This window comes from Poecile atricapillus, unplaced genomic scaffold (assembly GCF_030490865.1).
Source record: "Poecile atricapillus isolate bPoeAtr1 unplaced genomic scaffold, bPoeAtr1.hap1 scaffold_247, whole genome shotgun sequence".
Lineage (NCBI taxonomy): Eukaryota > Metazoa > Chordata > Aves > Passeriformes > Paridae > Poecile > Poecile atricapillus.
The window spans coordinates 8848-36777 of record NW_026709054.1 but is presented as its reverse complement, the minus strand read 5'-3'; the positions used below and the strand labels follow the sequence as shown (position 1 = coordinate 36777).

The 27930-nt window shown below is 52.7% G+C and overlaps 1 protein-coding gene across 2 annotated transcripts; it reads right to left on the bottom strand.

Annotated features, from left to right (window-relative positions):
* Positions 1-54: 54 nt before the first annotated feature.
* On the bottom strand, positions 55-26014 carry LOC131574324 (DDB1- and CUL4-associated factor 8-like). Of its 2 annotated transcripts, none has more exons than XM_058828764.1 (14): positions 25851-26014; positions 24243-24275; positions 21473-21542; positions 19342-19988; positions 16959-17099; positions 15104-15198; positions 11869-11979; positions 10203-10275; positions 9847-9904; positions 9025-9132; positions 6638-6768; positions 4442-4561; positions 4249-4365; positions 55-1664 (listed from the first exon to the last, which is right to left on the bottom strand). In XM_058828764.1, the coding sequence occupies exons 3-14, from the start codon at positions 21519-21521 to the stop codon at positions 1554-1556; spliced, it is 1761 nt and encodes a 586-aa protein (XP_058684747.1). In that variant the 5' UTR covers positions 21522-21542; positions 24243-24275; positions 25851-26014; the 3' UTR covers positions 55-1553. The 2 variants fall into 2 exon arrangements, with proteins under 2 accessions (XP_058684747.1, XP_058684746.1); XM_058828763.1 differs by having other exon boundaries at positions 25855-26014.
* Positions 26015-27930: the final 1916 nt, after the last annotated feature.

Genomic DNA, 27930 nt, shown 5'->3' with positions numbered 1-27930 from the left:
AAATGTCAGGGAGTTCAGGGAGGGGGTGGGAGAGAAATTTTGGGGAGGCTGGGGCTCGTTGAGTCGGTTTTTATTGCATTTATATATAATATATATCCCAACTTTTACAGCTCTGCCAGGGAGAACTCCCGGGCCCATTTGGTTTTTTTTTAATACAATATAAAATTAGGCCTCTAAACAGGGAAATTTTGGGGTTTTTCCCCCCAAAAAAAACCCCCCTGAACCCCTCCCCCGAGAAAAGAAATGGGAAATAAAAGGGTTTTTGTTTTTTTTTAGGGGGTTTTTGGGGTTTTTGGGGGGTGAAAGGGGCCAAACCAAGTGCAAATCACGGCTATGTACAGAGGGAGGGAGATCCCACCCTGGGAAAATGGGGAAAAAATGGGGAAAAATGGGGAAAAATGGGGAAAAATGGGGAAAAAAATGGGGAAAAAAATGGGGGGAATGGAATGGGGAATAGGGAAAAATGGGGGGAAATAATAGGGGGAAAAAAAAGGGGGAAATGGGGGGAAAAAAGAAAAAAAATGGGGAAGATGGGAAAAAATGGGGGGAAAATGGGGAGGGAAAATGGGGAATAAAGAAAAAAGGGGGAAATTGGGGAATTGAGAAGAAAAGGGGAAAAAAAGGGAAAATGGGGGGAAAAAAGTGGGAAAAATGAAGGAAAGAGGGGGGAAAAATGTGAGAAAAATGAGGAAAAAGGGTGGGATTCCTCTCCCCAAGAAAGGGGGAGCTTGAAGAGCTGAAGGGGTTGGGGAGGGATCCCAAAAAAATGAAAAAATCCCCCCTGGGCACCCCCAAATTGAAGGGGGACCCCCAAGAAAAGGGGAAAAAATGGGGGGAAAAGGGGAAAAAGGGGGAAAAAAAAGGGGGAAAAAGAAGGGGCAAAAAAAAGGGGAAAAAAGGGGAGAAAAAGGGGAAAAAAGGGGGAAAAAAGGGGGAAAAAAGGGGAAAAAGGGGAAAAAGGGGAAAAAAAGGGGAAAAAAGGGGAAAAAAGGGGAAAAAAGGGGAAAAAACTGGAAAAAGGGAAAAAAGGGGGGAAAAAAGGGGAAAAAAGGGGAAAAAAGGGGAAAAAAAGAGGAAAAAAAGAGGAAAAAAGGGGAAAAAAAGGGGGATAAAAGGGGGAAAAAAGGGGGAAAAAACTGGAAAAAGGGAAAAAAGGGGGGAAAAGGGAAAAAAGGGGAAAAAAAGGGGAAAAAAAGAGGAAAAAAAGAGGAAAAAAAGAGGAAAAAAGGGGGAAAGAAGGGGGAAAAAGGGAGAAAGAGGGAGAAAAAGGGGGGAAAAAAGGAAAAAAAGGGGAAAAGAAGGGGAAAAAAATGGGGAAAAAAGGGAAAAAGGGGGAAAAGAGGGGAAGAGACCCCCAAAAAAGAGGAAAAAAGGGGAAAATAAGGGAAAAAAGGGGAAGGGGACCCCCAAAAAAAGGGGAAAACTGGGAATCTGGGGGGGCTGAACGAGGGCAATAGAAAGCTCCAAGTGTTAGTGGGGTGGGGCCCCCCCAGGTTGGGGTTTTTGGGGGGTTTTGGGGGGTTTGGGGGGGTTTTGGGGGGGTTTTTTGGGGCTCACGAGGGCATGCACTGCACCCGGTCCGGCCCCTCCTCCTCATCGTCCGAAGTGTCCGAGGAGCTCCCGGAATCGTCCGAGGGGGAATCGGCCCCCGGCTCCCGGCGGCGCTGGGAGAGGGAAAAGAGGGTCAGGAATGGGGGAATTGGGGAAAAATGGGAAAATTGGGAAAAATGGGATAAAGGGGGGGATTGGGGAAAATGGGGGAAATTGGATCAGGAATGGGGAAATTGGATCAGGAATGGGGGAATTGGGGAAAAATGGGAAAATTGGGAAAAATGGGATAAAGGAGGGGAGTGGGATAAAGGGGGGGATTGGGGAAAATGGGGGGAATTGGGGAAAAATGGGAAAATTGGGAAAAATGGGATAAAGGAGGGGAGTGGGATAAAGGGGGGGATTGGGGAAAAATGGGGGAATTGGGAAAAATGGGATAAAGGGGGGGATTGGGATAAAGGTGGGGATTGGGGAAAATGGGGGAAATTGGGAAAAATGGGGGGAATTGGGGAAATTTGATAAAGGGGGGCATTGGGGAAAAATCGGGGAAATTGGGAAAAATGGGATAAAGGGGGGGAGTGGGATAAAGGGGGGGATTGGGGAAAATGGGGGGAATTGGATCAGGAATGGGGAAATTGGATCAGGAATGGGGGAATTGGGGAAAAATGGGGGGAATTGGGGAAAAATTGGGAGAATTGGGGAAAATGGGATAAAGGAGGGGAGTGGGATAAAGGGGGGGATTGGGGAAAATGGGGGGAATTGGGAAAAATGGATAAAGGGGGGAATTGGGAAAAAGTCGGGGAAATTGGGAAAATTGGGAGAATTGGGGAAAATGGGATAAAGGGGGGGATTGGGATAAAGGGGGGGATTGGGAAAAATGGGGGAATTGGGAAAAATTGGGGGAATTGGGGAAATTGGATAAAGGGGGGAATTGGGATAAAGGGGGGGATTGGGATAAAGGGGGGGAATTGGGAAAAATTGGGGGAATTGGGAAAAATTGGGGGAATTGGGGAAATTGGATAAAGGGTGGAATTGGGAAAAAATTGGGGAAATTGGGAAAATTGGGAGAATTGGGGAAAAATTGGATAAAGGGGGGAATTGGGAAAAATCGGGGAAATTGGGAGAATTGGGGAAAAACTGGATAAAGGGGGGGATTGGGATAAAGGGGGGGATTGGGAAAAATGGGGGAATTGGGAAAAATTTGGATAAAAGGGGGGATTGGGATAAAGGGGGGGATTGGGGAAAAGGGGGGGAATTGGGAAAAATGGGGGGAATTGGGGAAAATTGGATAAAGGGGGGAATTGGGGAAAAATCGGGGAAATTGGGAAAAATGGGATAAAGGGGGGGAGTGGGATAAAGGGGGGGATTGGGGAAAATGGGGGGAATTGGATCAGGAATGGGGAAATTGGATCAGGAATGGGGGAATTGGGGAAAAATGGGAAAATTGGGAAAAATGGGATAAAGGAGGGGAGTGGGATAAAGGGGGGGATTGGGAAAAATGGGGGAATTGGGGAAAATTGGATAAAGGGGGGAATTGGGGAAAAATCAGGGAAATTGGGAAAATTGGGAGAATTGGGGGAAAATTGGATAAAGGAGGGGAGTGGGATAAAGGGGGGGATTGGGAAAAATGGGGGGAATTGGGGAAAAATGGGAAAATTGGGAAAAATGGGATAAAGGGGGGGATTGGGGAAAATGGGGGAAATTGGGAAAAATGGGGGGAATTGGGGAAATTGGATAAAGGGGGGAATTGGGGAAAAATCGGGGAAATTGGGAAAAATGGGATAAAGGGGGGGAGTGGGATAAAGGGGGGGATTGGGGAAAAGGGGGGGAATTGGATCAGGAATGGGGGAATTGGATCAGGAATGGGGGAATTGGGGAAAAATCGGGGAAATTGGGAAAAATGGGATAAAGGGGGGGATTGGGATAAAGGTGGGGATTGGGGAAAATGGGGGGAATTGGGGAAAATTGGATAAAGGGGGGAATTGGGGAAAAATCGGGGAAATTGGGAAAATTGGGAGAATTGGGGGAAAAAATGGATAAAGGGGGAATTGGAATAAAGGGGGGGATTGGGAAAAATGGGGGAATTGGGAAAAATTTGGATAAAAGGGGGGATTGGGATAAAGGGGGGGATTGGGGAAAATGGGGGGAATTGGGAAAAATTGGATAAAGGGGGGAATTGGGAAAAATGGGGGAATTGGGAAAAATTTGGATAAAAGGGGGGATTGGGATAAAGGGGGGAATTGGGAAAAATTGGGGGAATTGGGGAAATTGGGATAAACGGGGGGAATTGGGGAAAATTGGGATAAAGGGGGGAATTGGGAAAAATGTGGGGAATTGGGGAAAATGGGGGGAATTGGGGAAAATGGGGGGAAAAGAGAGGGGGGAAAAAATGGAAAATGGGGGAGCTGGGAGGAGAAGAGAGGAAATGGGGGAAAACTGGGGAAAATGTGGGAATTAGGGGGGAAAAAGCAGGGAAAAAGTGGAGGAAAAAAACCTGGAAAAGTGAAGGAAAAGAAGAAGAAAGGGGGGGGGAAGGTGGGAAGAAAGGGAAAAAACACACAAAAAAAGTGGGGAAAAAGCGGGAAAAAGCAGGGAAAAAGTGGGAAAAAGCAGGAAAAAGCGGGAAAAAGCGGGAAAAAGTGGGAAAAAGTGGGAAAAATGGGAAAAAGTGGGAAAATCAGGGCAAAGGGCAGGAGATACCCGGTGGTGGCGGCGCTGGCGCAGGTGGTGCATGAGGAACCAGAGCATGTGGCTGTCGAACATGTCCGTGTGGTGCAGGCTGTCCTCGTCCCGCTCCACCTTGTTCTTCTTGATCACCTGTGGAGGGAACGGGGCCACATTCCAGGGAAAAGTTGGGAAAAGGAGGGAGAAGCCCTGGGAGAGCCCCACGCACCTCCTTGAGGCCCCGGAGCTCGGTGGGAGCCTCGGCTGTGGGTGCCCAGATCTTGACGTCGTGGTCCAGCCCGCTGGTGGCCAGCACCGGCAGGTGAGGGTGCGGCTCCAGGCAGTTCACCTGAGGAAACAACGGGAAAAATGGGAATTGTGGGGAAAAATGGGAATTGTGGGGGAAAAATGGGAATTGGGGGGGAAAAATGGGAATTGTGGGGTTGGGAATGATATTGGGAATGGGAATGGGATTGGGGAAGGTGAGGGTGCGGCTCCAGGCAGTTCACCTGGGGAAATAACGGGAAAAATGGGAATTGGGGGGGAAAAATGGGAATTGTGGGGGGAAAATGGGAATTGTGGGGGGAAAATGGGAATTGGGGGGCTGGGAATGGGATTGGGAATGGGAATGGGAATGGGAATGGGAATGGGAATGGGAATGGGAATGGGAATGGGAATGGGATTGGGAATGGGATTGGGAATGGGATTGGGAATGGGGAAGGTGAGGGTGCGGCTCCAGGCAGTTCATCTGGGGAAACAACAGGAAAAATGGGAATTGTGGGGGAAAAATGGGAATTGTGGGGGAAAATGGGAATTGTGGGGGAAAATGGGAATTGTGGGGGAAAAATGGGAATTGTGGGGGAAAATGGCAATTGTGGGGGAAAATGGGAATTGTGGGGGAAAATGGGAATTGTGGGGGAAAAATGAGAATTGTGGGGTTGGGAATGATATTGGGAATGGGATTGGGAATGGGGAAGGTGAGGGTGCGGCTCCAGGCAGTTCACCTGGGGAAATAACAGGAAAAATGGGAATTGTGGGGGAAAAATGGGAATTGGGGGGGAAAAATGGGAATTCTGGGGGAAAAATGGGAATTGTGGGGTTGGGATTGGGAATGGGGAAGGTGAGGGTGCGGCTCCAGGCAGTTCACCTGGGGAAATAACGGGAAAAATGGGAATTGGGGGGGAAAAATGGGAATTGTGGGGTTGGGAATGGGATTGGGAATGGGAATGGGAATGGGGAAGGTGAGGGTGCGGCTCCAGGCAGTTCACCTGGGGAAACAACGGGAAAAATGGGAATTGGGGGGCTGGGAATGGGATTGGGAATGGGATTGGGAATGATGGGAAGGTGTGGCTCCAGGCAGTTCACCTGGGGAAATGATGGGAAAAATGGGAATTGTGGGGGAAAAATGGGAATTGTGGGGGGAAAATGGGAATTGTGGGGCTGGGAATGGGGGATTTGCACCTCCAGGCAAATCCTCATCTGGGAAAAAATGGGTGAAAAATGGGAATTGTGGGGGAAAAATGGGAACTGTGGGGGAAAAATGGGAATTGTGGGGCTGGGAATGATATTGGGAATGGGATTGGGAATGGGGAAGGTGAGGGTGCGGCTCCAGGCAGTTCACCTGGGGAAATAACAGGAAAAATGGGAATTGTGGGGGAAAAATGGGAATTGTGGGGGGAAAATGGGAATTGTGGGGGGAAAATGGGAATTGTGGAGCTGGGAATGGGATTGGGAATGGGGAAGGTGAGGGTGCGGCTCCAGGCAGTTCACCTGGGGAAGTAACAGGGAAAAATGGGAATTGGGGGGGAAAAATGGGAATTGTGGGGTTGGGAATGATATTGGGATTGGGAATGGGGAAGGTGAGGGTGCGGCTCCAGGCAGTTCACCTGGGGAAATAACGGGAAAAATGGGAATTGTGGGGGAAAAATAGGAATTGTGGGGGAAAAATGGGAATTGTGGGGTTGGGAATGGGATTGGAATTGGGAATGGGAATGGGATTGGGGGATTTGCACCTCCAGGCAGCTCACCAGGGAAAAAATGGGGAAAGGAGGGGAGAAAAGGGGAAAAAGTGAAAAAAATGGGGGGGGAAAAAAGGGGGGAAAAGAGGGAAAAAGGGCAGGGGTCCTTCCTGGCCATCCCAAAGCGTGGGAGCCACGAATTCCCAGCAGAGGAAATTCGGGATGGGGCCATTCCCAGCACTGCCACTTCCCTTTCCTGCGGGCTGGAGCAGGAAACACCTGGAAAAATCCCGCAGGATCCTCGGGATCGGCCAAATTCGGGATCCCGAAACAGCCCCAGAAAACAGGAACGGGAAAACAACGCTGCTTTTTGGGGTGGAAACAGGGGAAAAAGGGGATGAATCCAGGGGTGGGATGGGGGAAAAACAACTGGAAAATTGGGAATTTTGGGAATTTTGGGGCCTCACCACTCCGCCTTTGTCGCCTTCCATGAACTGCACGATCTGGCAGGAGGATTTTTCCCAGAGGAAAATGTGGCCGCAGTCGCTGCCGCTCACCACGAACTCGCTCTTGGGGCCGTAGAAATTCACACCTTTCACTGGAAAAAATGGGGGAAAACGGGGAAAAATGGGGAAAAACAGGAAAAATGGGGAAAAACGGGGGAAAATGGGGAAAAAAACAGGGAAAAATGGGGAAAAACAGGAAAAATGGGGAAAAACAGGCGAAAAAGCAGGGGAAAAATGGGGAAAAATGGGGAAAAACGTGGGAAAATGGGGAAAAAAAAGAGGGGAAAAAAGAGGGGAAAAAAGAGGGGAAAATCGGAAACAAGATTTTGGGGTAATTTGGGGTATTTTGGGCTGTTTTTGGGGTGTTTTTGGGTGTTTTTGGGGTGTTTTTGGGGTGTTTTTAGGGTGTTTCCCCACCTGTGGCGTTGTTGCGGTGCCCCTTGTAGCGCCGGCTGTACTGTGCTGGTTTGGGGTTGGATTTTGGGGTAATTTGGGGTGTTTTGGGATTTTTTTGGGGTGTTCTGGGGGTGTTTTGGGGTGTTTCTGGGGTGTTTTGGGGTGTTTTTGGGGTGTTTTTGGGGTGTTTCCCCACCTGTGGCGTTGTTGCGGTGCCCCTTGTAGCGCCGGCTGTACTGCGCTGGTTTGGGGTTGGATTTTGGGGTAATTTGGGGTATTTTGGGCTGTTTTGGGGCATTTTGGGCTGGATTTTGGGGTAATTTGGGCTGTTTTGGGGTGTTTTTGGGGTGTTTCTGGGGTGTTTCCCCACCTGTGGTGTTGTTGCGGTGCCCCTTGTAGCGCCGGCTGTACTGCGCTGGTTTGGGGTTGGATTTTGGGGTAATTTGGGGTATTTTGGGCTAATTTGGGGCATTTTGGGCTGTTTTGGGGTATTTTGGGCTGGATTTTGGGGTAATTTGGGGTGTTTTGGGGTAATTTGGGGTGTTTTTGGGGTGTTTTGGGGTGTTTTTGGGCTGTTTTGGGGTGTTTCCCCACCTGTGGCGTTGTTGCGGTGCCCCTTGTAGCGCCGGCTGTACTGCGCTGGTTTGGGGTTGGATTTTGGGCTAATTTGGGGTATTTTTGGCTAATTTGGGGCATTTTGGGCTGTTTTGGGGTAATTTTGGCTGGATTTTGGGGTAATTTGGGCTGTTTTTGGGGTGTTTTGGGGTGTTTTTGGGCTGTTCTGGGGTGTTTTTGGGCTGTTTTTGGGGTGTTTTGGGGGTGTTTCCCCACCTGTGGCGTTGTTGCGGTGCCCCTTGTAGCGCCGGCTGTACTGCGCTGGTTTGGGGTTGGATTTTGGGGTATTTTGGGGTGTTTTGGGATGTTTTTGGGGTGCTTTGGGGTGGTTTTGGGCTGTTTTGGGGTATTTTGGGCTGGATTTTGGGGTAATTTGGGCTGTTTTGGGGTGTTTTGGGGTGTTTTTGGGGTGTTTCCCCACCTGTGGCGTTGTTGCGGTGCCCCTTGTAGCGCCGGCTGTACTGCGCTGGTTTGGGGTTGGATTTTGGGGTATTTTGGGGTGGTTTTGGGGTGTTTTGGGGTGTTTTTGGGCTGTTTTGGGGTGTTTTGGGGTGGTTTTGGGCTGTTTTGGGGTGTTTCCCCACCTGTGGCGTTGTTGCGGTGCCCCTTGTAGCGCCGGCTGTACTGCGCTGGTTTGGGGTTGGATTTTGGGGTAATTTGGGGTATTTTGGGCTAATTTGGGGCATTTTGGGCTGTTTTGGGGCATTTTGGGCTGGATTTTGGGGTAATTTGGGCTGTTTTGGGGTGTTTTGGGGTAATTTGGGCTGTTTTGGGGTGTTTTGGGGTGTTTTTGGGGTGTTTCCCCACCTGTGGCATTGTTGCGGTGCCCCTTGTAGCGCCGGCTGTACTGCGCTGGTTTGGGGTTGGATTTTGGGGTAATTTGGGCTGGTTTTGGGCTAATTTGGGACATTTTGGGCTGGATTTTGGGGTAATTTGGGGTATTTTGGGCTAATTTGGGGCATTTTGGGCTAATTTGGGGCATTTTGGGCTGGATTTTGGGGTAGTTTGGGGTGTTTTGGGGTGGTTTTGGGGTGTTTCCCCACCTGTGGCGTTGTTGCGGTGCCCCTTGTAGCGCCGGCTGTACTGCGCTGGTTTGGGGTTGGATTTTGGGGTATTTAGGGGTGTTTTTGGGGTGTTTTGGGGTGTTTTTGGGCTGTTTTGGGGTATTTTGGGGTGTTTCCCCACCTGTGGCGTTGTTGCGGTGCCCCTTGTAGCGCCGGCTGTACTGCGCTGGTTTGGGGTTGGATTTTGGGGTATTTTGGGGTGTTTTGGGGTGGTTTTGGGGTGTTTTGGGATGTTTTGGGGTATTTTGGGCTGTTTTGGGGGTGTTTCCCCACCTGTGGCGTTGTTGCGGTGCCCCTTGTAGCGCCGGCTGTACTGCGCACCGTCGCTGTGTGCCGAGTCGAACAGGTAAATGTCCTCGTCGTTGTAGGAGGCCAGCAGCTCTGGAACGGGGACAAACATCGGGAAATCGGGAAAAAAAACGGGAAAGGAAGAAAAATTGGGGGAGTTTGGGGGAAAAACAGCGGGGAAATGGAAAAAAAACGGGGGGAAAATGGGGAAAAACAGCGGGAAATTGGGAAAAACAGCAGGAAAACGGGGGAAAACAGCAGGAAAACGGGGGAAAACAGCAGGAAAATGGGGGAAAACAGCAGGAAATTGGGGAAAAACAGCAAGAAAATGGGGAAAAGAAAAAATAGGGAAAGGGGGAAAGCAGGGAAAATGGTAAAAAATGGGAGGAAAACGGGGAAAAACAGGAGGAGAATAGGAAAAATATCAGGAAAAAACAGAAAAATGAAAAAAAAGGGGGAAATGAGGAAAAAAGGGAGGAAAATGGAAAAAAAACAGCAGGAAAATGGGGAAAAATGGGGAAAATTTGAAAAACAGTGGGAAAATTGGAAAAACAGCAGGAATGGGGTAAAACAGGAGGATCTGGAGCTCAAGAGGGGTTTTTTTGGGGGGAGAATTATTTTTATTTTGGAAAACATGGAATTCTGGAGGAGGATGTCAGGTTTTTGGGGGGGGAAGAAGTGTTTTTTGAGGATAAATGGGTGTTTTTTTGGGAAAATGGATTTTTTGGGGGGAAAAACTGATTTTTTTTAGTGGGAAATGAAGGGGTCTGAGGGAGTGGGACCCCCTGGATTCCCAGCTGGACTCACCTGAGCCATCGTGGCTGTAGACCAGGCAGGTGATGTTGGCTTTGGACTCGCTGTTCACCTGGAAAAGTGGGAAAAAATCTCAGATCCAGCCCCTTTTCCTGGGAATACTGAGTGTTAAACTCCCAGAAAAGGACTCAGGAAGGCAGAAAACTGGGATTGAGGGGGGAAAAAAAAAAATCCCCCCAAAAAACCAAACAAATAAAAATACAGATTTCTGGGAGTTTTTTCCACTTCTTCCTGAAGAGTTTTCCAGGAAAAGGAGCAGGGGAATCCCAGGAAATCACTCTGGGGTGATCCCAGTGCTCCCAGTCCCCTCTCCCAGTGCTCCCAGTCCCCTCTCCCAGTATCCCCAGTACCAGGTGGTGGGGGCAGAACTTCTTCAGGACTCCGTTGTTCTCGTTCTCATCGATTTTCCTCTGGTCATAAATCCTGCAGGAATTGGGGGGAAAGAAAAAAATGATTGGATCCAGTCCAGGAAGGCCTTCTTATCCCAAAAAATTCCATCCTAAAATTCCCTGGGATTTTGTACCTGGATAGGCCCAGATTTAGGGAAGAAATTATGTTCCCATGCCCAAAATTCCATCTTAAAATTCCCTAGGGATTTGGGGCAGGAATGATGTTCCCATAGCCAGAATTCCATGTTAAAATTCCCTGGATTTTTGTGCCAGGATACAGCTGGATTTGGGACAGGAATGATGTTGCCATGCCTGAAATTCCATCTTAAAATTCCCTGGAATTCCCTGCTGGGATAGGCCTGGATTTGGGGTGGGAATTTTGGTTCCTGTGACAGGAATTCCATGTTCAAATTCCCTGGAATTCTATCTTGGGATATACCCAGATTTGGGGTGGGAATGACATTTCCACAGCTGAAATTCCATGTCCAAAATTTCCTGGGATTCAGTGCTGGGATACACCTGGATTTGGGGGCTCCCAGTGCTCCCAGTTGGGCCTCACTGGATGAACTGGTCCCAATCCCTGATTTGGGAAGGCAAAATTGGGGATTTGGAAAGGGAAAGAGGCGGATTTGGGAATTCCTGGTTTTGGGATGGGAAATCCCTGGATTTGGGATGAGGAATCCCAGGATCTGGGATGGGGAATCCCTGGATTTGGGAAGGGGAAATCCCTGGATCTGGGATGGGGAATTCCTGGTTTTGGGATGGGGAAATCCCTGGATCTGGGATGGGGAATCCCTGGATTTGGGAAGGGCAATCCCAGGATTTGGGAAGGGCAATCCCAGGATTTGGGAAGGGGAATCCCAGGATTTGGGAAGGGGAATCCCAGGATTTGGGAAGGGGAAATCCCTGGATCTCGGATGGGGAATCCTTGGATTTGGGCTCTCCCAGTGCTCCCAGTTTGGCCCCACCTCAGGAACTGGTGCCAGCCCCCGATTTGGGAAGGGAATGAGGCAGATTCAGAAAGGGGAAGGGGAAATGATGGATTTGGGAAGGGAAATCCATGGATTTGGGAAGGGGAATCCCTGGATTTGGGAAGGGGAATCCCTGGATTTGGGAAGGGCAATCCCAGATTTGGGATGGGCAATCCCTGGATTTGGGAAGGGGAATCCCAGGATTTGGGAAGGGCAATCCCAGGATTTGGGAAAGGGAATCCCAGGATTTGGGATGGGCAATCCCTGGATTTGGGAAGGGGAATCCCAGGATTTGGGAAGGGCAATCCCAGGATTGGGGATGGGAAATCCCAGGATTTGGGAAAGGGAATCCCAGGATCTGGGAAGGGCAATCCCAGGATTTGGGAAGGGCAATCCCAGGATTTGGGAAGGGCAATCCCAGGATTTGGGAAGGGCAATCCCAGGATTTGGGAAAGGGAATCCCAGGATCTGGGAAGGGCAATCCCAGGATTTGGGAAGGGCAATCCCAGGATTGGGGATGGGAAATCCCAGGATTTGGGAAGGGCAATCCCAGGATTTGGGATGGGAAATCCCAGGATTTGGGAAGGGCAATCCCAGGATTTGGGAAGGGCAATCCCAGGATTTGGGCTCTCCCAGTGCTCCCAGTCTGGCCCCACCTCACGAACTGGTCGCGGCCGCCCACGGCGAACTGGGAGGTGTTGGCGGGGTTGACGAAGATGGTGTAGAGCCCGACCTTCTTCTCCTTCTCCTTCGTCACCACCAATTTCCTGGGAAAAATCCCCAGGATCAGCCCCAAATCCCAGCCCAAATCCCAGCCCAAATCCCAGCCCAAACCGGGAGGGGGAATTCCCAGGGGAGAAAATCCCAGAAATCAGCAGGGATTGGGCAGTGAGGGTGGGGAATGGTCCCACCCTGGAATATTTTACCCTGGAATTATTCCCAGGGGAGTTTTCCAAGGAAAAATCCAAGGGAAAAATCCCACTGGGAGAATTCCCAAAGGGAAAATGTGATATGGGATGGTTTTTCCCCAAAAACAGCTGGGATTTGTCGGAATTTGGGTCATTCCATGAGAGAAATATTTGGGGTTGGCTCCACCAGGGTGAGAATTCCAAAGGACAGGGAGGGGGTTGGGAATTCCCAAGGGAAAACGTGATTTCCCAAAAAAACCCTGATTTTTCCCCAAACTCCACCTGTTATTCCCCAAATCCCACCTGTTTCCCCCCGCAAAAATTCCCATTTTTCCAAAAAAAATCCACATTTTCCTGACAGAATCCTCATTTTCCTGTCCACCATTCCTCATTATTCGCTCCAAAACCCTCATTATACCCCCAAAATTCCAATTTTTCCCCCCCAAAATCCCATTTTTTCCCCCCAAATCCCCATTTTTTCCCCCCAAATCCCCATTTTTCCCCAAAAATCCCCGTTTTCCCCCCCCCAAAAATCCCCATTTTCCATGAAAACAGCTTGGATTTGTGGGAATTTGGGGCATTCCAGGAGGGAAAAATCGGGGTTGGCTCTGCCAGGGTGAGAATTCCAAAGGGATCCAGCCCAGGGAGGGGGCTGGGATTGGCTCCAGCCACGGATTCCGGCGGGATCAGGGATTAAAGGGCTCGTCCTGGTTATGAAACCCCGGGATTTGGGCTGGATCAGCCTCCAGAATGACAGCCTGGAGGCTTGGAAAAGTACAGGCAGATAGAAAAACTGTTCTTCCCCAAAAAATCCCTGCTTTTCCCACAAAAAATCCTGGTTTTCTCCCTAAACATAATCCAGTTTTGCCCAAAATCTCCTGGTTTTCCTCAAAATACAATGTTTTTTCCTCAAAAAGCTGTGGTTTGTCCCCCCCAAAAAATCTACTTCTCACCCAAAAAATGTTTTATCCCAAAATTACTCTGGTTAAAAATAAAAAAATCAGTTTTTCCTCACAAAAAAACTGTTTCTTTTCCCCCAAAAAATTCATTTTCCCTCAAAACATATCAAAATTTCCTGCAAAAAAATATCTCCATTTTCCAAAAAACTCGAGCCATTTCCCCCATAAAAATAATCTCATTTCCCCCAAATTCCCTGATTTAAAAAAAACCCTGGTTTTTTTTCCCCAAAACTCACCTCTTATTCCCCAAATCCCACCTGCTTCCCCTCCAGATTCCCATTTTTCCCCACTTCCCACTTGTTATTCCCAAACCCACGCCTGTCTCACCTCTAAAATCCACGGTTTTCCCCCCAAAAATCCCCTTTTCCCACCCAATCCCTGTTTTTCCCCCTAAATCCCCATCCTCCCCCCCCAGAATTCCCATTATTCCCTGAGAATTCTCATTTTCACACCCCCAAATCACCGCCTTGAATCCAGGGAATTGGATCAAGAAAACAGGGATTTGGTGGGTGGGGAATTGGAATTGAAGGGGAAATCCAGAGATTTTTTTAGGGAATTATAGAAATTTTAGGGAAAATAAAAATTTTTGGAGAAATAACAGCTTTTTTTGACAAAAACTGGGATTTGACAGGAGAAACCAGGATTTTTTCCCCACAGAATTCCCATTTTTCCCCCAATTTTTCACAAGGCAGGGCAAGTCCTGCTTCAGATTGATGGAATCCCCATTTCCCACCCCAAATCCCACTTTTTTTCCCACAAAATTCCTATTTTACACCCAGAACTCCGCATTTCCCACCCACAATTTTCCATTTTCCCCTCAGAATTCCCTTTTTATGCCCGGAACTCCCCATTTCCCACCCACAATTTTCCATTTTCCCCTCAGAATTCCCATTTTACACCCAGAACTCCACATTTCCCACCCACAATTTTCCATTTTCCCCTCAGAATTCCTGTTTCACACCCTGAACTCCACATTTCCCACCCACAATTTTCCATTTTCCCCTCAGAATTCCCGTTTTATGCCCAGAACTCCGCATTTCCCAGACAGAATTCTCCATTTTCCCCTCAGAATTCCCGTTTTACACCCGGAACTCCGCGTTTCCCACCCAGAATTTTCCATTTTCCCCTCAGAATTCCCATTTTACACCCAGAACTCTGCATTTCCCACCCACAATTTTCCATTTTCCCCTCAGAATTCCCATTTTACACCCGGAACTCCGCGTTTCCCACCCACAATTTTCCATTTTCCCCTCAGAATTCCTGTTTTACACCTGGAACTCCGCGTTTCCCACCTAGAATTTTCCATTTTTCCCTCAGAATTCCCTTTTTATGCCCAGAACTCCGCATTTCCCACCCAGAATTTTCCATTTTCCCCTCAGAATTCCCATTTTACACCCGGAACTCCGCATTTCCCACACAGAATTTTCCATTTTCCCCTCAGAATTCCTGTTTTACACCTGGAACTCTGCGTTTCCCACCCAGAATTTTCCATTTTCCCCTCAGAATTCCCGTTTTACACCCGGAACTCCGCGTTTCTGACCCAGAATTTTCCATTTTCCCCTCAGAATTCCCTTTTTATGCCCGGAACTGCCCGTTTCCCACCCACAATTTTCCATTTTCCCCTCAGAATTCCTGTTTTACACCCGGAACTCCGCGTTTCTGACCCAGAATTCTCCATTTTCCCCTCAGAATTCCCGTTTTATGCCCGGAACTCCCCGTTTCCCACCCAGAATTTTCCATTTTCCCCTCAGAATTCCCATTTTACACCCGGAACTCCGCGTTTCCCACCCACAATTTTCCACTTTCCCCTCAGAATTCCCGTTTTATGCCCAGAACTCCGCGTTTCCCACCCACAATTTTCCATTTTCCCCTCAGAATTCTCGTTTTACACCTGGAACTCTGCGTTTCCCACCCAGAATTCTCCATTTTCCCCTCAGAATTCCCGTTTTACACCCGGAACTCCCCGTTTCCCACCCACAATTTTCGGTTTTCCCCTCAGAATTGCCGTTTTTCCGGTCACTCACGAGGCGGGCCGGTCCTGCCGCAGGTCGATGGTGAAGACCACGGCGTCCTCTCCTGCAGACAGGAACGTGCAGGGCGAGTCCGGCTCCAGCGCCAGCTGGGATTGGGGGGAAAAAAAAAGTGGGAAAAACAAAACAGGAATAGCTCCTAAAAATCCCCAAAAAGCAGGAAAATCCATCTGGAAAAACAACAGGTTTGGGGGTTTCCCGCCCTTTAACAGTGGTGACGTCATCTGGGGTGACGTCATCTGGGGTGATGTCATCTGGGGTGACGTCATCTGGGGGTGACGTCATGGAGACAACAGCACAGCCAAGGGTTTGAACTGCACCCAAAAAGTGGGAAAATCCCCAAATTCCTGGATTTTTATGGAGCTGAGTGGCCAAACCCACGCCCCCCGAGCTGTGTGGTGACATCACAGGTGACGACGGCCACATCCAAGGCTTGGAAAATTTGGGGATTGGTTCCCAAAGAATCGGAAAACTCTTTCTCCCAGAAAAAAAAGCTTGGATTTTAATGGAACTGAGTAGAACCCACCCACCCTCACCTCTGTGGTAACATCACTGGGATGTCACAGGTGACATCACAGTGACACCAAAGCTGCGATGGATTGTCATTTAAGATACAAACACCTCAAGAAGTTTAGGCTGCTGGAAGCTGATGGGAGTTTTTTCTCCAAAAACTGGCCATTGCTGAGAACTGACAGCAGTTTTGATCATTGAAAAGTGAGATCAACCTGTGAACAACACCTTCAGACCTAAGCCTGGGAATTTGTCTCTGGTTTCTGGCTGTGAAAGGTAACAGAGCTTTAGATGGTTCTCATCTCATGAGTGATAGGGTGGGCTGGGCTGGGCTGGTCCTGCCATGGTTCCTGGGCAAGGGATGGAGCCTGAAGGGATTTTCCCTTTCCCAGGCTGGGCTGGTCCTGCCATAGTTCCTGGGCAGGAGATGGAGCCTGCAGGGATTTTCCCCTTCCCAGGCTGGGCTGGTCCTGCCACAGTCCCTGGGCAGGAGATGGAGCCTGCAGGGATTTTCCCCTTCCTGGGCCAGGCTGGGCTGGTCCTGACATGGTCCCTGGGCAGCAGATGGAACCTGTGGGGCTTCTCCCCTTCCCAGGCTGGGCTGGTCCTGCCGTGGTCCCTGGGCAGCAGATGGAACCTGTGGGGCTTCTCCCCTTCCCAGGCTGGGCTGGTCCTGCCGCAGTCCCCGGGAAGGAGATGTAGCCTGTGGGGTTTCCATTTCATTTGCCATTCCCAAATCCCAGCTCACCTTGTGGGAGGCTTCCTTGTGCTGGGCTTGGTGCTGTGACAGCTGTCACCCGAGTGGTGACATCCTCAGTCCTCCCCCTCTTCCCACACCACTGCTCCCCCATTCCCAAGCACCCCAAATCCTGGGATTTAGCATTCCCGGGATTTAGCATTCCCAGGATTTAGCATTCCCAGGATTTGGCATTCCCAGGATTTGGCATTCCCAGGATTTGGCATTCCCAGGATCCATGCTCATCTTGTGGGAAGCTCCCTTGTGCTGAGCTCGGTGCTGCGACCGCTCTGCCACCTCTGTGGTGACATCCCCAATCACCATTCCCCACTGTGTTCCCCCATTCCCAGGCACCCCAAATCCTGGGATTTGCCATTCCTGGGATTTGCCATTCCCAGGATTGGCCATTCCCAGGATTTGCCACTCCCAAATCCCAGCTCACCTTGTGGGAAGCTCCCTTGTGCTGAGCTCAGTGCCGCGACAGCTCTGCCACCCCTGTGGTGACATCCCCAATCCCTCTGCTCCCACCGCTGCTCCCACACCATTCCCCCATTCCCAGGCACCCCAAATCCCGGGAATTGCCATTCCTGGATCCCAGCTGACCTTGTGGGAGGCTCCCTTGTGCTGGGCCACGCGCTTGGTGCTGCGGCAGCACTGAGTGGCCGAGAGCTCGGCCACGCGCACCTGCCCATCCCGGGCACACATGGCCAGCGTGGAGTCGCCGCTGTTGGGAAGGAATTTGGCCTGGAAAACATGGAAAAACAGGGAAAGAGGTGGGAAAAAGGGATTGGGAGGCGGTAGGGGGAGAAGGGGAAAAAGGGTCATTGCAAAGGAGGTGAAGGAGGAACAGGTGGGGAGGGGAAAGCGATGGGGGGAGTGTTGGAATTGTTCTGGGAATCGTCCCAGTTCTCTTGGGAATCATCCCAAACTCTTCCCTGGGAATCATCCCAAATTCTTCCAGGAATCATCCCAAAAACTCCCAGGAATCATCCCAAATTCTCCCAGGAATCATCCCAAATTCTTACAGGAATCCTCCCAAAATCTCCAAGGAATCATCCCAAATTCTCCCAGGAATCATCCCAAAATCTCCTAGGAATCCTCCCAGCTCTCTCAGGAATCCTCCCAGCAATTATCCCAAGAACAGTCCTCGGAATTATCCCAAACTCTGCTGGGAATCATCCTGGGAACTGTCCCAAGCTCTCCCAGGAATCAGCCCAGCTGTCCTGGGAATCATCCTGATTCCCTTGCGAATCATTCCGAGCTCAGAAGTCCTGATTTCCCCCTCAGAATTCCCATTTTTCCCCTGAGAATTCCCATTTTTCCGGTCCCTCACAAGGTGGGCTGGTTGTGCTGTAGGTTGATGGAATCCCCATAATTCCTCCAGAATTCCCATTTCGCCCTCAGCATTCCCATTTTTCCCCTCAGGATTCCCACTTTATCCCTTAGAATTCCCATTTTATCCCTCAGAATTCCCATTTTATCCCTTAGAATTCCCATTTCCCCCTCAGAACTCTCATCTTTCCCTCAGAACTCCCATTTTCCCTTCAGAACTCCCATTTTCCCCTCAGCATTCCCATTTCCCCCTCAGAATTCCCATTTTATCCGTCAGAATTCCCATTTTTCCCCTCAGGACTCCCATTTTTCCTCTCAGAACTCCCACTTCCCCCTCAGAACTCCCCTTTTCCCCCTCAGAACTCCCATTTTCCCCTCAGAATTCCCATTTTATCCCTCAGCATTCCCACTTCCTCCTCAGAACTCCCATTTTTTCCCTCAGAACTCCCATTTCCCCCTCAAAACTCCCATTTCCCCCTCAAAACTCCCATTTCCCCCTCAAAACTCCCATTTCCCCCTCAAAACTCCCATTTTTCCCCCTTAGAACTCCCATTTTTCCCCCTTAGAACTCCCATTTTCCCCTCAGCATTCCCGTTTTCCCCTCAGCATTCCCACTTCCCCCTCAGCACTCCCATTTTTTCCCTCAGAACTCCCACTTCCCCCTCAGAACTCCCATTTCCCCCTCAGAACTCCCATTTCCCCCTCAAAACTCCCATTTTTTCCCTCAGAACTCCCATTTTCCCCCTCAGAACTCCCATTTTCCCCTCAGAACTCCCATTTTTCCCCCTCAGAACTCCCATTTTCCCCCTTAGAACTCCCATTTTCCCCTCAGCATTCCCGTTTCCCCCTCAGCATTCCCACTTCCCCCTCAGAACTCCCATTTTTTCCCTCAGAACTCCCACTTCCCCCTCAAAACTCCCATTTCCCCCTCAGAACTCCCATTTCCCCCTCAAAACTCCCATTTTCCCCTCAGAACTCCCATTTTCCCCTCAGAACTCCCATTTTCCCCTCAGAACTCCCATTTCCCCCTCAAAACTCCCATTTTTCCCCCTCAGCATTCCCATTTTCCCCCTCAGAACTCCCATTTTTCCCCCTCAGAACTCCCATTTTTCCCCCTCAGCACTCCCATTTCCCCCTCAGAACTCCCATTTTTCCCTCAGAACTCCCATTTTCCCCGCAGGATTCCCATTTCCCCCGCAGAACTCCCATTTCCCCCTCAGAACTCCCATTTTCCCCTCAGTATTCCTGTTTCCCCCTCAGCATTCCCACTTCCCCCTCAGAACTCCCATTTTCCCCTCAGTATTCCCATTTCCCCCTCAGCATTCCCACTTCCCCCTCAAAACTCCCATTTTCCCCTCAGAACTCCCATTTTCCCCTCAGAACTCCCATTTCCCCCTCAAAACTCCCATTTTCCCCTCAGAACTCCCATTTTCCCCTCAGAACTCCCATTTCCCCCTCAGAACTCCCATTTTCCCCCTCAGAACTCCCATTTTTCCCCTCACAACTCCCATTTCCCCCTCACAACTCCCATTTTCCCCCTCAGAACTCCCATTTTCCCCTCACAACTCCCATTTCTCCAGTCACCCACAAGGCAAGGCCGCCTCTCTGCAATTCCAACCCGCCATTCCCAGCCCATTCCCGCTTTTTCCCTCACCTGGAAGACGTTGCTCTTGTGCCCGCTGTCGAACTGCAGCACGGGCCGGCGCCTCAGCCAGTCCCACACCAGCACCTTGAGGTCGTCGCTGCCGCTGGCCAGGCGGGTTCCGCGCTGGTTGAAATGCAGCGTGTTCACGCAGCCCGTGTGCCCTTCCAGGCCGTGCTGCAGCCGGAATTTCTGCACGAACAGCCGGGCCCCGCAGGCCTGAGCCACGAAACGGGAGCAGCCGCCCAACTGGCGCTGCCGCAGCGCCGGGATCGCTCTCCAACGCGGCCGAGGCAGCGCCCACGTCTCCGAGGCCACCCAGTCCTCCAGCGCCTGCTCCTCGTCCGACGAGTCGCGCTCGTGAGGCGGCCGCTTGCGGGGCCCCCTGCGCCGGGCCCGCGGTTCCTCCTCCTCGTCCTCATCCTCGTCTTCGTCCTCGTCCTGCCGCGGCTCCTCGGGGATGGAGTAGTGGCCGGTGTCGTCCAGGCTGTCGCTGTCCTTGTCGCCGGAGCTGTCGCTGTCGCTGGCGCGGCTGCGCGCGGCCCCGGCGTCGTCGCCCGTCAGGCTCAGGCTCAGGTCGGACGCCTCCACCTCGATCCCCGAGGACGTCTCGCGGCCCTCCTCGGCAGACATGTCCTCGGGGCTGCTGGACAGGCTGCCTGGGGACAGGGACATCACAGTGTCACCAGTGTCACACTGCCACAGGGACAGCTCCACAGGCTGCCTGGGGACAGGGACATCACAGTGTCACCAGTGTCACACTGCCATGGGGACAGCTCCACAGGCTGCCTGGGGACAGGGACATCACAATGTCACATTGCTATGGGGACAGCTCCACAGGCTGCCTGGGGACAGGGACATCACAGTGTCACCAGTGTCACACTGCCATGGGGACAGCTCCACAGGCTGCCTGGGGACAGGGACATCACAATGTCACATTGCTATGGGGACAGCTCCATAGGCTGCCTGGGGACAGGGACATCACAGTGTCGCCAGTGTCACACTGCCACGGGGACAGCTCCACAGGCTGCCTGGGGACAGGGACATCACAGTGTCACCAGTGTCACACTGCCATGGGGACATTGTGGTGTCACCAGTGTCACACTGCCACAGGGACAGCTCCACAGGCTGCCTGGGGACAGGGACATCACAGTGTCACCAGTGTCACACTGCCACGGGGACATTGTGGTGTCACCAGTGTCACACTGACACGGGGACAGCTCCACAGGCTGCCTGGGGACAGGGACATCACAGTGTCACCAGTGTCACACTGCCACAGAGACAGGGACATCACAGTGTCACCAGTGTCACACTGCCACGGGGACAGCTCCACAGGCTGCCTGGGGACAGGGACATCACAGTGTCACCAGTGTCACACTGCCACGGGGACATTGTGGTGTCACCAGTGTCACACTGCCACAGGGACATTGTGGTGTCACACTGCCACGGGGACAGCTCCACAGGCTGCCTGGGGACAGGGACATTGTGGTGTCACCAGTGTCACACTGCCACAGGGACAGCTCCACAGGCTGCCTGGGGACAGGGACATTGTGGTGTCACCAGTGTCACACTGCCAAGGGGACAGCTCCACAGGCTGCCTGGGGACAGGGACTGGTGACACTGCCACCACCACAAGGACAGAGTGGTGGCACCGGCTGCCACCATCACTGTCACCGTTACCTGGTCACCATCGCTGCCACCCTGTCCCCCGTGCTGTCACCCTACCACCCTCACTGCCACCCTTGCTGCCATCCTGTCCCCACTGCTGTCCCACTCCCTGTCACCCTCACTGTCCCCTCCCATCATGCTTGCTATGACCCTGCCCCCCTGTCACTGTCCCTGTTTGTCCCTTGCCTCTCTCCCTGTCCCTTGGCTGCCCCCCTCCATGTCCCCCTGAGTGTCACCTTGTCCCCCTGGCTGTCCCCTGAGTGTCACCCCCAGCTGTCCCCAAGTGCTTCCCTGTCCCCTGTCCCCCTGGCTGACCCCTGAGTGCCCCCTGTCCTCATCTGTGTCCCCCTTCCTGTCCCCCTGTCCCCTGGCTGTCCCCTGTCCCCCTGGCTGACCCCTGAGTGTCCCCCTGTCCCTCTCCCTGACCCCCTTTCCCCCCTCCTGTCTCCCTGGGTGTCCCCAGCTGTCCCCTCACCGTTGACGATGTCCGTCCTGCCGTCCATGCTGCCACCTTTGTCTGACATCGCCGCTTCCCACGGGGATCCCTGCGGGGACACCGGGACAGGGACATGGGGACAGGGACATGGGGACAAAGGGGACATGGGGACAGGGACGTGGGGACAGGGACGTGGGGACAAAGGGGACATGGGGACAGGGACATGGGGACAGGGACATGGACATGGGGACAGGGACATGGGGACAGGGACAGGGACATGGGGACAGGGACATGGGGACAGGGACGTGGGGACAGGGATGTGGGGACAAAGGGGACATGGGGACAGGGACATGGGGACAGGGACGTGGGGACAGGGATGTGGGGACAAAGGGGACATGGGGACAGGGACATGGGGACAAAGGGGACATGGGGACAGGGACATGGGGACAAAGGGGACATGGGGACAAAGGGGACATGGACATGGGGACAGGGACATGGGGACAGGGATAGGGACATGGGGACAGGGACATGGGGACAGGGACAGGGACATGGGGACAGGGACACAGGCACAAAGGGGACAAGGGGACACAGGGACAGGGGGATATAGGGACAGGGGGACACAGGGGACAGTGAGACAGGGGGCTGGAGTGGCCACAGCCACCATGGGATGTCCCCGTGTCCCCAACCCACCCCAGCACCGCAGGTGCTCCCAAAATCCCCAATTCCCATGGAAAATCCACCTGGGAATGCTCCAGGACACCCAGCCCTGGCTCAGCATCCCGGGAAAAGCCGATCCCGAGGAACTTGTGATCCCAAAGATCCATCTTTAAACATTCCCACACAAAATTCCCATTTCTGGCTGCCACAGAGCCCCAGAGAGTGGAGTTTGTTCCCAAAATCCCCAATTCCCATGGAAAATCCACCTGGGAATGCTCCAGGACACCCAGCCCTGGCTCAGCATCCCGGGAAAAGCCGGTCCCGAGGGATTTGGGATTCTAAAGATCCATCCCTAAACACATTCCCACAAAAAAAAAATTCCCTCTGGAATCTCTCCAAGAGACCAGCACCAGCCACCCGCTGTCCTCCAGCTTCCCAAAAAAACCCCATTTCCACAGGAAATGGCCAAATTTCCACAGAAAAAGCAGGAGAGCCTTGGAATTCTGCTGGAATTCCATGGAATACCAACTGTAACTCTGCACAATTCCAAAGGCGAGCACGGGAATTATTTCTCCCCCTTCAAATCCCACAATTTTTGCTTCCACTTCCAGGATTTTTTTTGCTTCCATTCTGAGGTGAGGGACCAGGAATGAGCTTCCAAAGGCTGGGAATCCACTCCTGATCCAGAGTGAGGTGGGAAACTCGCTGGGAATCGCAGGGAATCAAACCAAAATCCCGGGATTCCGCGGCTGCCTGGCTGCACATCTGGACAGGCTCAGCATTCCCAGCCTGACGCTGCAGCTCCCAAAAATATCCCGGGGCATTCCAGAGCTTCTGGAGTCAGGATCCGCCTGGCCCAGCCTCCCTGCTGCCCCTCCAAACTGGGATAAACTGGGATAAACTGGGTGGTGATCCCTGGGTGATTCCCAGGCATGGTCCTGTCCATCCCTCAGCCCAAATTCCTCTCGGGATTGGTTCCAGGCACTCCCAAATTCTGGGTGCTCCCAAAAATCCACGAATCCAACATTCCGGCACGGCAGGACTCGGGGGTGGATCCCCCAAATTCCTTGGGATGGAAACCCCAAATCCTCAGGGATAGAACCACAAATCCACCAGGGTGGATCCCCCAAATCCTCAGGAATGGATCCCCCAAATCCCTCAGGATGCATCCCCCAAATCCTCAGGGATGGAGCCCCCAAATCCCTCAGGATGGATCCCCCAAATCCCTCAGGAATGGATCCCCCAAATCCTCAGGGATGGAGCCCCCAAATCCTCAGGGATGGAGCCCCCAAATCCCTCAGGATGGATCCCCCAAATCCCTCAGGATGGATCCCCCAAATCCTCGGGGATGGATCCCCCAAATCCTCAGGGATGGATCCCCCAAATCCCTCATGATGGATCCCCCAAATCCTCAGGGATGGATCCCCCAAATCCTCAGGGATGGATCCCCCAAATCCCTCATGATGGATCCCCCAAATCCTCAGGGATGGAGCCCCCAAATCCCTTGGGATGGGTTCCCCAAATCCCTCAGGATGGATCCCCCAAATCCTCAGGGATGGATCCCCCCAAATCCCTCAGGGATGGATCCCCCAAATCCTCAGGGATGGATCCCCCAAATCCCTCAGGGATGGATCCCCCAAATCCCTCAGGATGGATCCCCAAATCCTCAGGGATGGATCCCCCAAATCCCTCAGGATGGATCCCCCAAATCCCTCAGGATGGATGCCCCAAATCCTCAGGGATGGATCCCCCAAATCCTCAGGGATGGATCCCCCAAATCCCTCAGGGATGGATCCCCCAAATCCTCAGGGATGGATCCCCCAAATCCTCAGGGATGGAGCCCCCAAATCCCTCAGGATGGATCCCCCAAATCCTCAGGGATGGATCCCCAAATCCCTTGGGATGGATCCCCCAAATCCTCAGGGATGGATCCCCCAAATCCTCAGGGATGGATCCCCAAATCCTCAGGGATGGATCCCCAAATCCCCAGGGATGGATCCCCCAAATCCCTTGGGATGGATCCCCAGGTGCCTCAGGAGCATTCCCAGATCCCCAGCAGCATTCCCAGGAATTTCCCAATTCCAGGGAATCCTGGAGAAACCCCCAAACCCCCCCAGACTCCCCAAATTCCGCGGGATCCGGCTGCACTCACCTGTGCCAGGTGCCAGGGACAGCGGGGCTGGAGCTGGGGGGGAGTGTGGGGGTCAGAACCCGGGGACCCCCAATTTTAGGGACCCCCCAAACCCCTGGAGAACCATCCCAGATTTTTGGGAACCCCCTTGGATTCCCTGATCCCAGAGAAATCCTCACTGATTTTTGGGAACCTCCCCCAATTCCCAAAGAACCCAAATTTTTGGGGACCCCTCTGATTCCCAAGAAATCCCCAAAAATCCCCTCAATCCCTGAAAAAGACCAAATTTTTGGGGAGTTTCCCAATCCCTGAGAAATCCCCATGGAGTCCTGGAAAACCCCAGATCCTTGGGAATTCCCAATTTTTGGGGATCTCCTCCGCAATTCCTGGAAATTCCCGATTTTTGGGGACCCCTCCCAATCCTGGAAAAATTCAGTCTATCCCTGGGGATCCCAAATTTTTGGGGATTCCAAATTTTTGGCAAATTAATTTCCTGGGAATTCCTGATTTTTGGGAATCCTCCAATCCCTGGGGACCCCAAAATCTCAAGGATCTGTCCCAAAAACTCCAGAACCCTTCCCAGACCTCCCCAAAATCTCAGGAGATCCTCAAAAAAAAACTCCAGGACCCCCAGAAATATTCGGGGACCAACCCCAAAAGGTTGAGGATCACCCCAAAAATCCCGAGATCCTTCTCAGACCCCAAAAATCTCAGGGACCCCCCCTCAAAGTCTCAGGGGTCCCCCAAAAATCCTCAAAGAACCCCCCCAGGATGCCCCAAAAAAACTTCAGGACCTCCCCAAAGGCTCAGGGATTGCCAAAAATCCCTCAAAATCCCCCCAAAAATCCTCAAGGAGCCCCCAAAACCTCCCCAAAATCCTCAAGGGCTCTTTAAAATCCCCAAAAAAGCCTCAAGGACCCCCAAAACTCCCCCAAAAGCCTCAAGGACTCCCCAAAATCCTCAAAGGCCGCTCAAAACCCCCCCAAAAAAACTCAAGGATCCCTCAAAATCCCTTCAGAATCCTCAAGGACCCCCCAAAATCCCCAAGGAGCCCCTGAAATTCCCCTCAAAATCCTCAAGGATCCCCCAAAATTTTCAAGGACCCCCCAAAATTCCCTCAAAGTCCTCAAGGACCCCCCAAAATCCTCAAGGACCCCCTGAAATTCCCCCCAAAATCCTCAAGGACTCCTCAAAACCCTCAAGGACCCCCCAATATTCCCTCAAAATCCTCAAGGACTCCCCAATATTCCCTCAAAATCCTCAAGGACCCCCCAATATTCCCTCAGAATCCTCAAGGATCCCCCAATATTCCCTCAAAATCCTCAAGGATCCCCCAATATTCCCTCAAAATCCTCAAGGACCCCCCCCAATCCTCAAGGACCCCCTGAAATTCCCCCCAAATCCTCAAGGACCCCCCGGGCTCCCTCAGAGGCTCCCCCAGAACCCCCCCAAACCCTCGGGGACTCCCCAAAAACTCCCCCCGTGCCCCCTCCCGAGGCCTCCCCGCCCCTCCCGGGATTCCCCCCCTCAGCCCCGGGCCCGCCCCGGCCCCGCCCCCGCCCCGGGGCTGAGGAAGGCCCCGAGCCCGCGGGGGCCGCGTCCGGCCCGGAGCCAGGAGGGGCCGCGCACCGACCCGAGTGTCCCGGAGGGTCCCGGACGGTGCCGGGGGGTGCGGCCGGGCTCAGTGGCGGCCGCCGCGGGTCCCCCCGGCCGCTCCAGCGCCGGCCCCGGGACCGGGCCCCGCCGCCGCCATCTTTAACGCGCCGCCCCCGCCGCCTCGCTTGGCGGCACCGGCCGACGCTTTTGCGGCACCGCGGGCGTCGCTTTACGGCAGCGGCCGTTGCACGACAGCGACGGGGGCGCCCCCCCCAACCCCCGGCGTTGCCATGGGAACGGCGCCCCCCCCCCCCCACACCGGGGTTTTATGGGGTCGCTTTGTGTCCCCCGATCTTGTGGGGTCACCCCTGTTTAGGGTCACTGTGGGGTCACCCCTGGTTAGGGTCACTGCAGGAGTCCCCGATGGTGTTGTGGGGTCACCCTGTGAGCTCCTGTTACGGTAAGGTCGCTTTGTGTCCCCGCCTTGGGGTTGTGGGGTCACCATGTTTAGGGTCACTGTGGGGTCACTGTGGGGTCACCCCTGTTTAGGGTCACTGTGGGGTCACTGTGGGGTCACCATGTTTAGGGTCACTGTGGGGTCACTGTGGGGTCACCATGTTTAGGGTCACTGTGGGGTCACCCCTGTTTAGGGTCACTGTGGGGTCACCTTGTTTAGGGTCCTGTGGGGTCACTGTGGGGTCACCATGTTTAGGGTCACTGTGGGGTCACCTTGTTTAGGGTCACTGTTGTCCCTCCCCAGTGTTGTTATAGGGTCATTCCCAGACCCTCAGTGTCATTGTAGGGTCACTTTGCACCCCCAATGTTGTTATGGGGTTGTCCCCATTTAGGGTCACTGCTGTCCCCTCCCAGTGTTACTGTAGGGTCAGCTCTGTGTCCCCACCTTGGTGTTGTAGGGTCACTTTGTGTCCCCCTGTGTCACCCCTTGGTTAGGGTCACTCTGTCCCCCCAATGTCCCTATAGGGCCACCCCATTTCTATAGGGTCACTCTGTCCCCCCAATGTCCCTATAGGGCCACCCCATTTCTATAGGGTCACTCTGTCCCCTCAGTGTCCCTATAGGGCCACCCCATTTCTATAGGGTCACTCTGTCCCCTCAGTGTCCCTATAGGGCCACCCCATTTCTGTAGGGTCACTCTGTCCCCTCAATGTCCCTATAGGGCCACCCCATTTCTGTAGGGTCACTCTGTCCCCTCAGTGTCCCTATAGGGCCACCCCATTTCTGTAGGGCCACCCCATTTCTATAGGGTCACTGTCCCCCCCAATGTCCCTATAGGGCCACCCCATTTCTGTAGGGTCACTCTGTCCCCCAATGTCCCTATAGGGCCACCCCATTTCTGTAGGGCCACCCCATTTCTGTAGGGCCACCCCATTTCTATAGGGTCACTCTGTCCCCTCAGTGTCCCTATAGGGCCACCCCATTTCTATAGGGTCACTCTGTCCCCTCAGTGTCCCTATAGGGCCACCCCATTTCTGTAGGGTCACTCTGTCCCCTCAGTGTCCCTATAGGGCCACCCCATTTCTGTAGGGTCACTCTGTCCCCTCAATGTCCCTATAGGGCCACCCCATTTCTGTAGGGCCACCCCATTTCTGTAGGGTCACTCTGTCCCCTCAGTGTCCCTATAGGGCCACCCCATTTCTGTAGGGCCACCCCATTACTGAAGGGTCACTCTGTCCCCTCAGTGTCCCTATAGGGCCACCCCATTTCTGTAGGGTCACTGTCCCCCCCAATGTCCCTATAGGGCCACCCCATTTCTGTAGGGTCACTCTGTCCCCTCAGTGTCCCTATAGGGCCACCCCATTTCTGTAGGGTCACTCTGTCCCCTCAATGTCCCTATAGGGCCACCCCATTTCTGTAGGGTCACTCTGTCCCCTCAATGTCCCTATAGGGCCACCCCATTTCTGTAGGGCCACCCCATTTCTGTAGGGTCACTCTGTCCCCTCAGTGTCCCTATAGGGCCACCCCATTTCTGTAGGGCCACCCCATTACTGAAGGGTCACTCTGTCCCCTCAGTGTCCCTATAGGGCCACCCGATTTCTCTAGGGCCACCCCATTTCTATAGGGTCACTCTGTCCCCCCAGTGTCCCTATAGGGC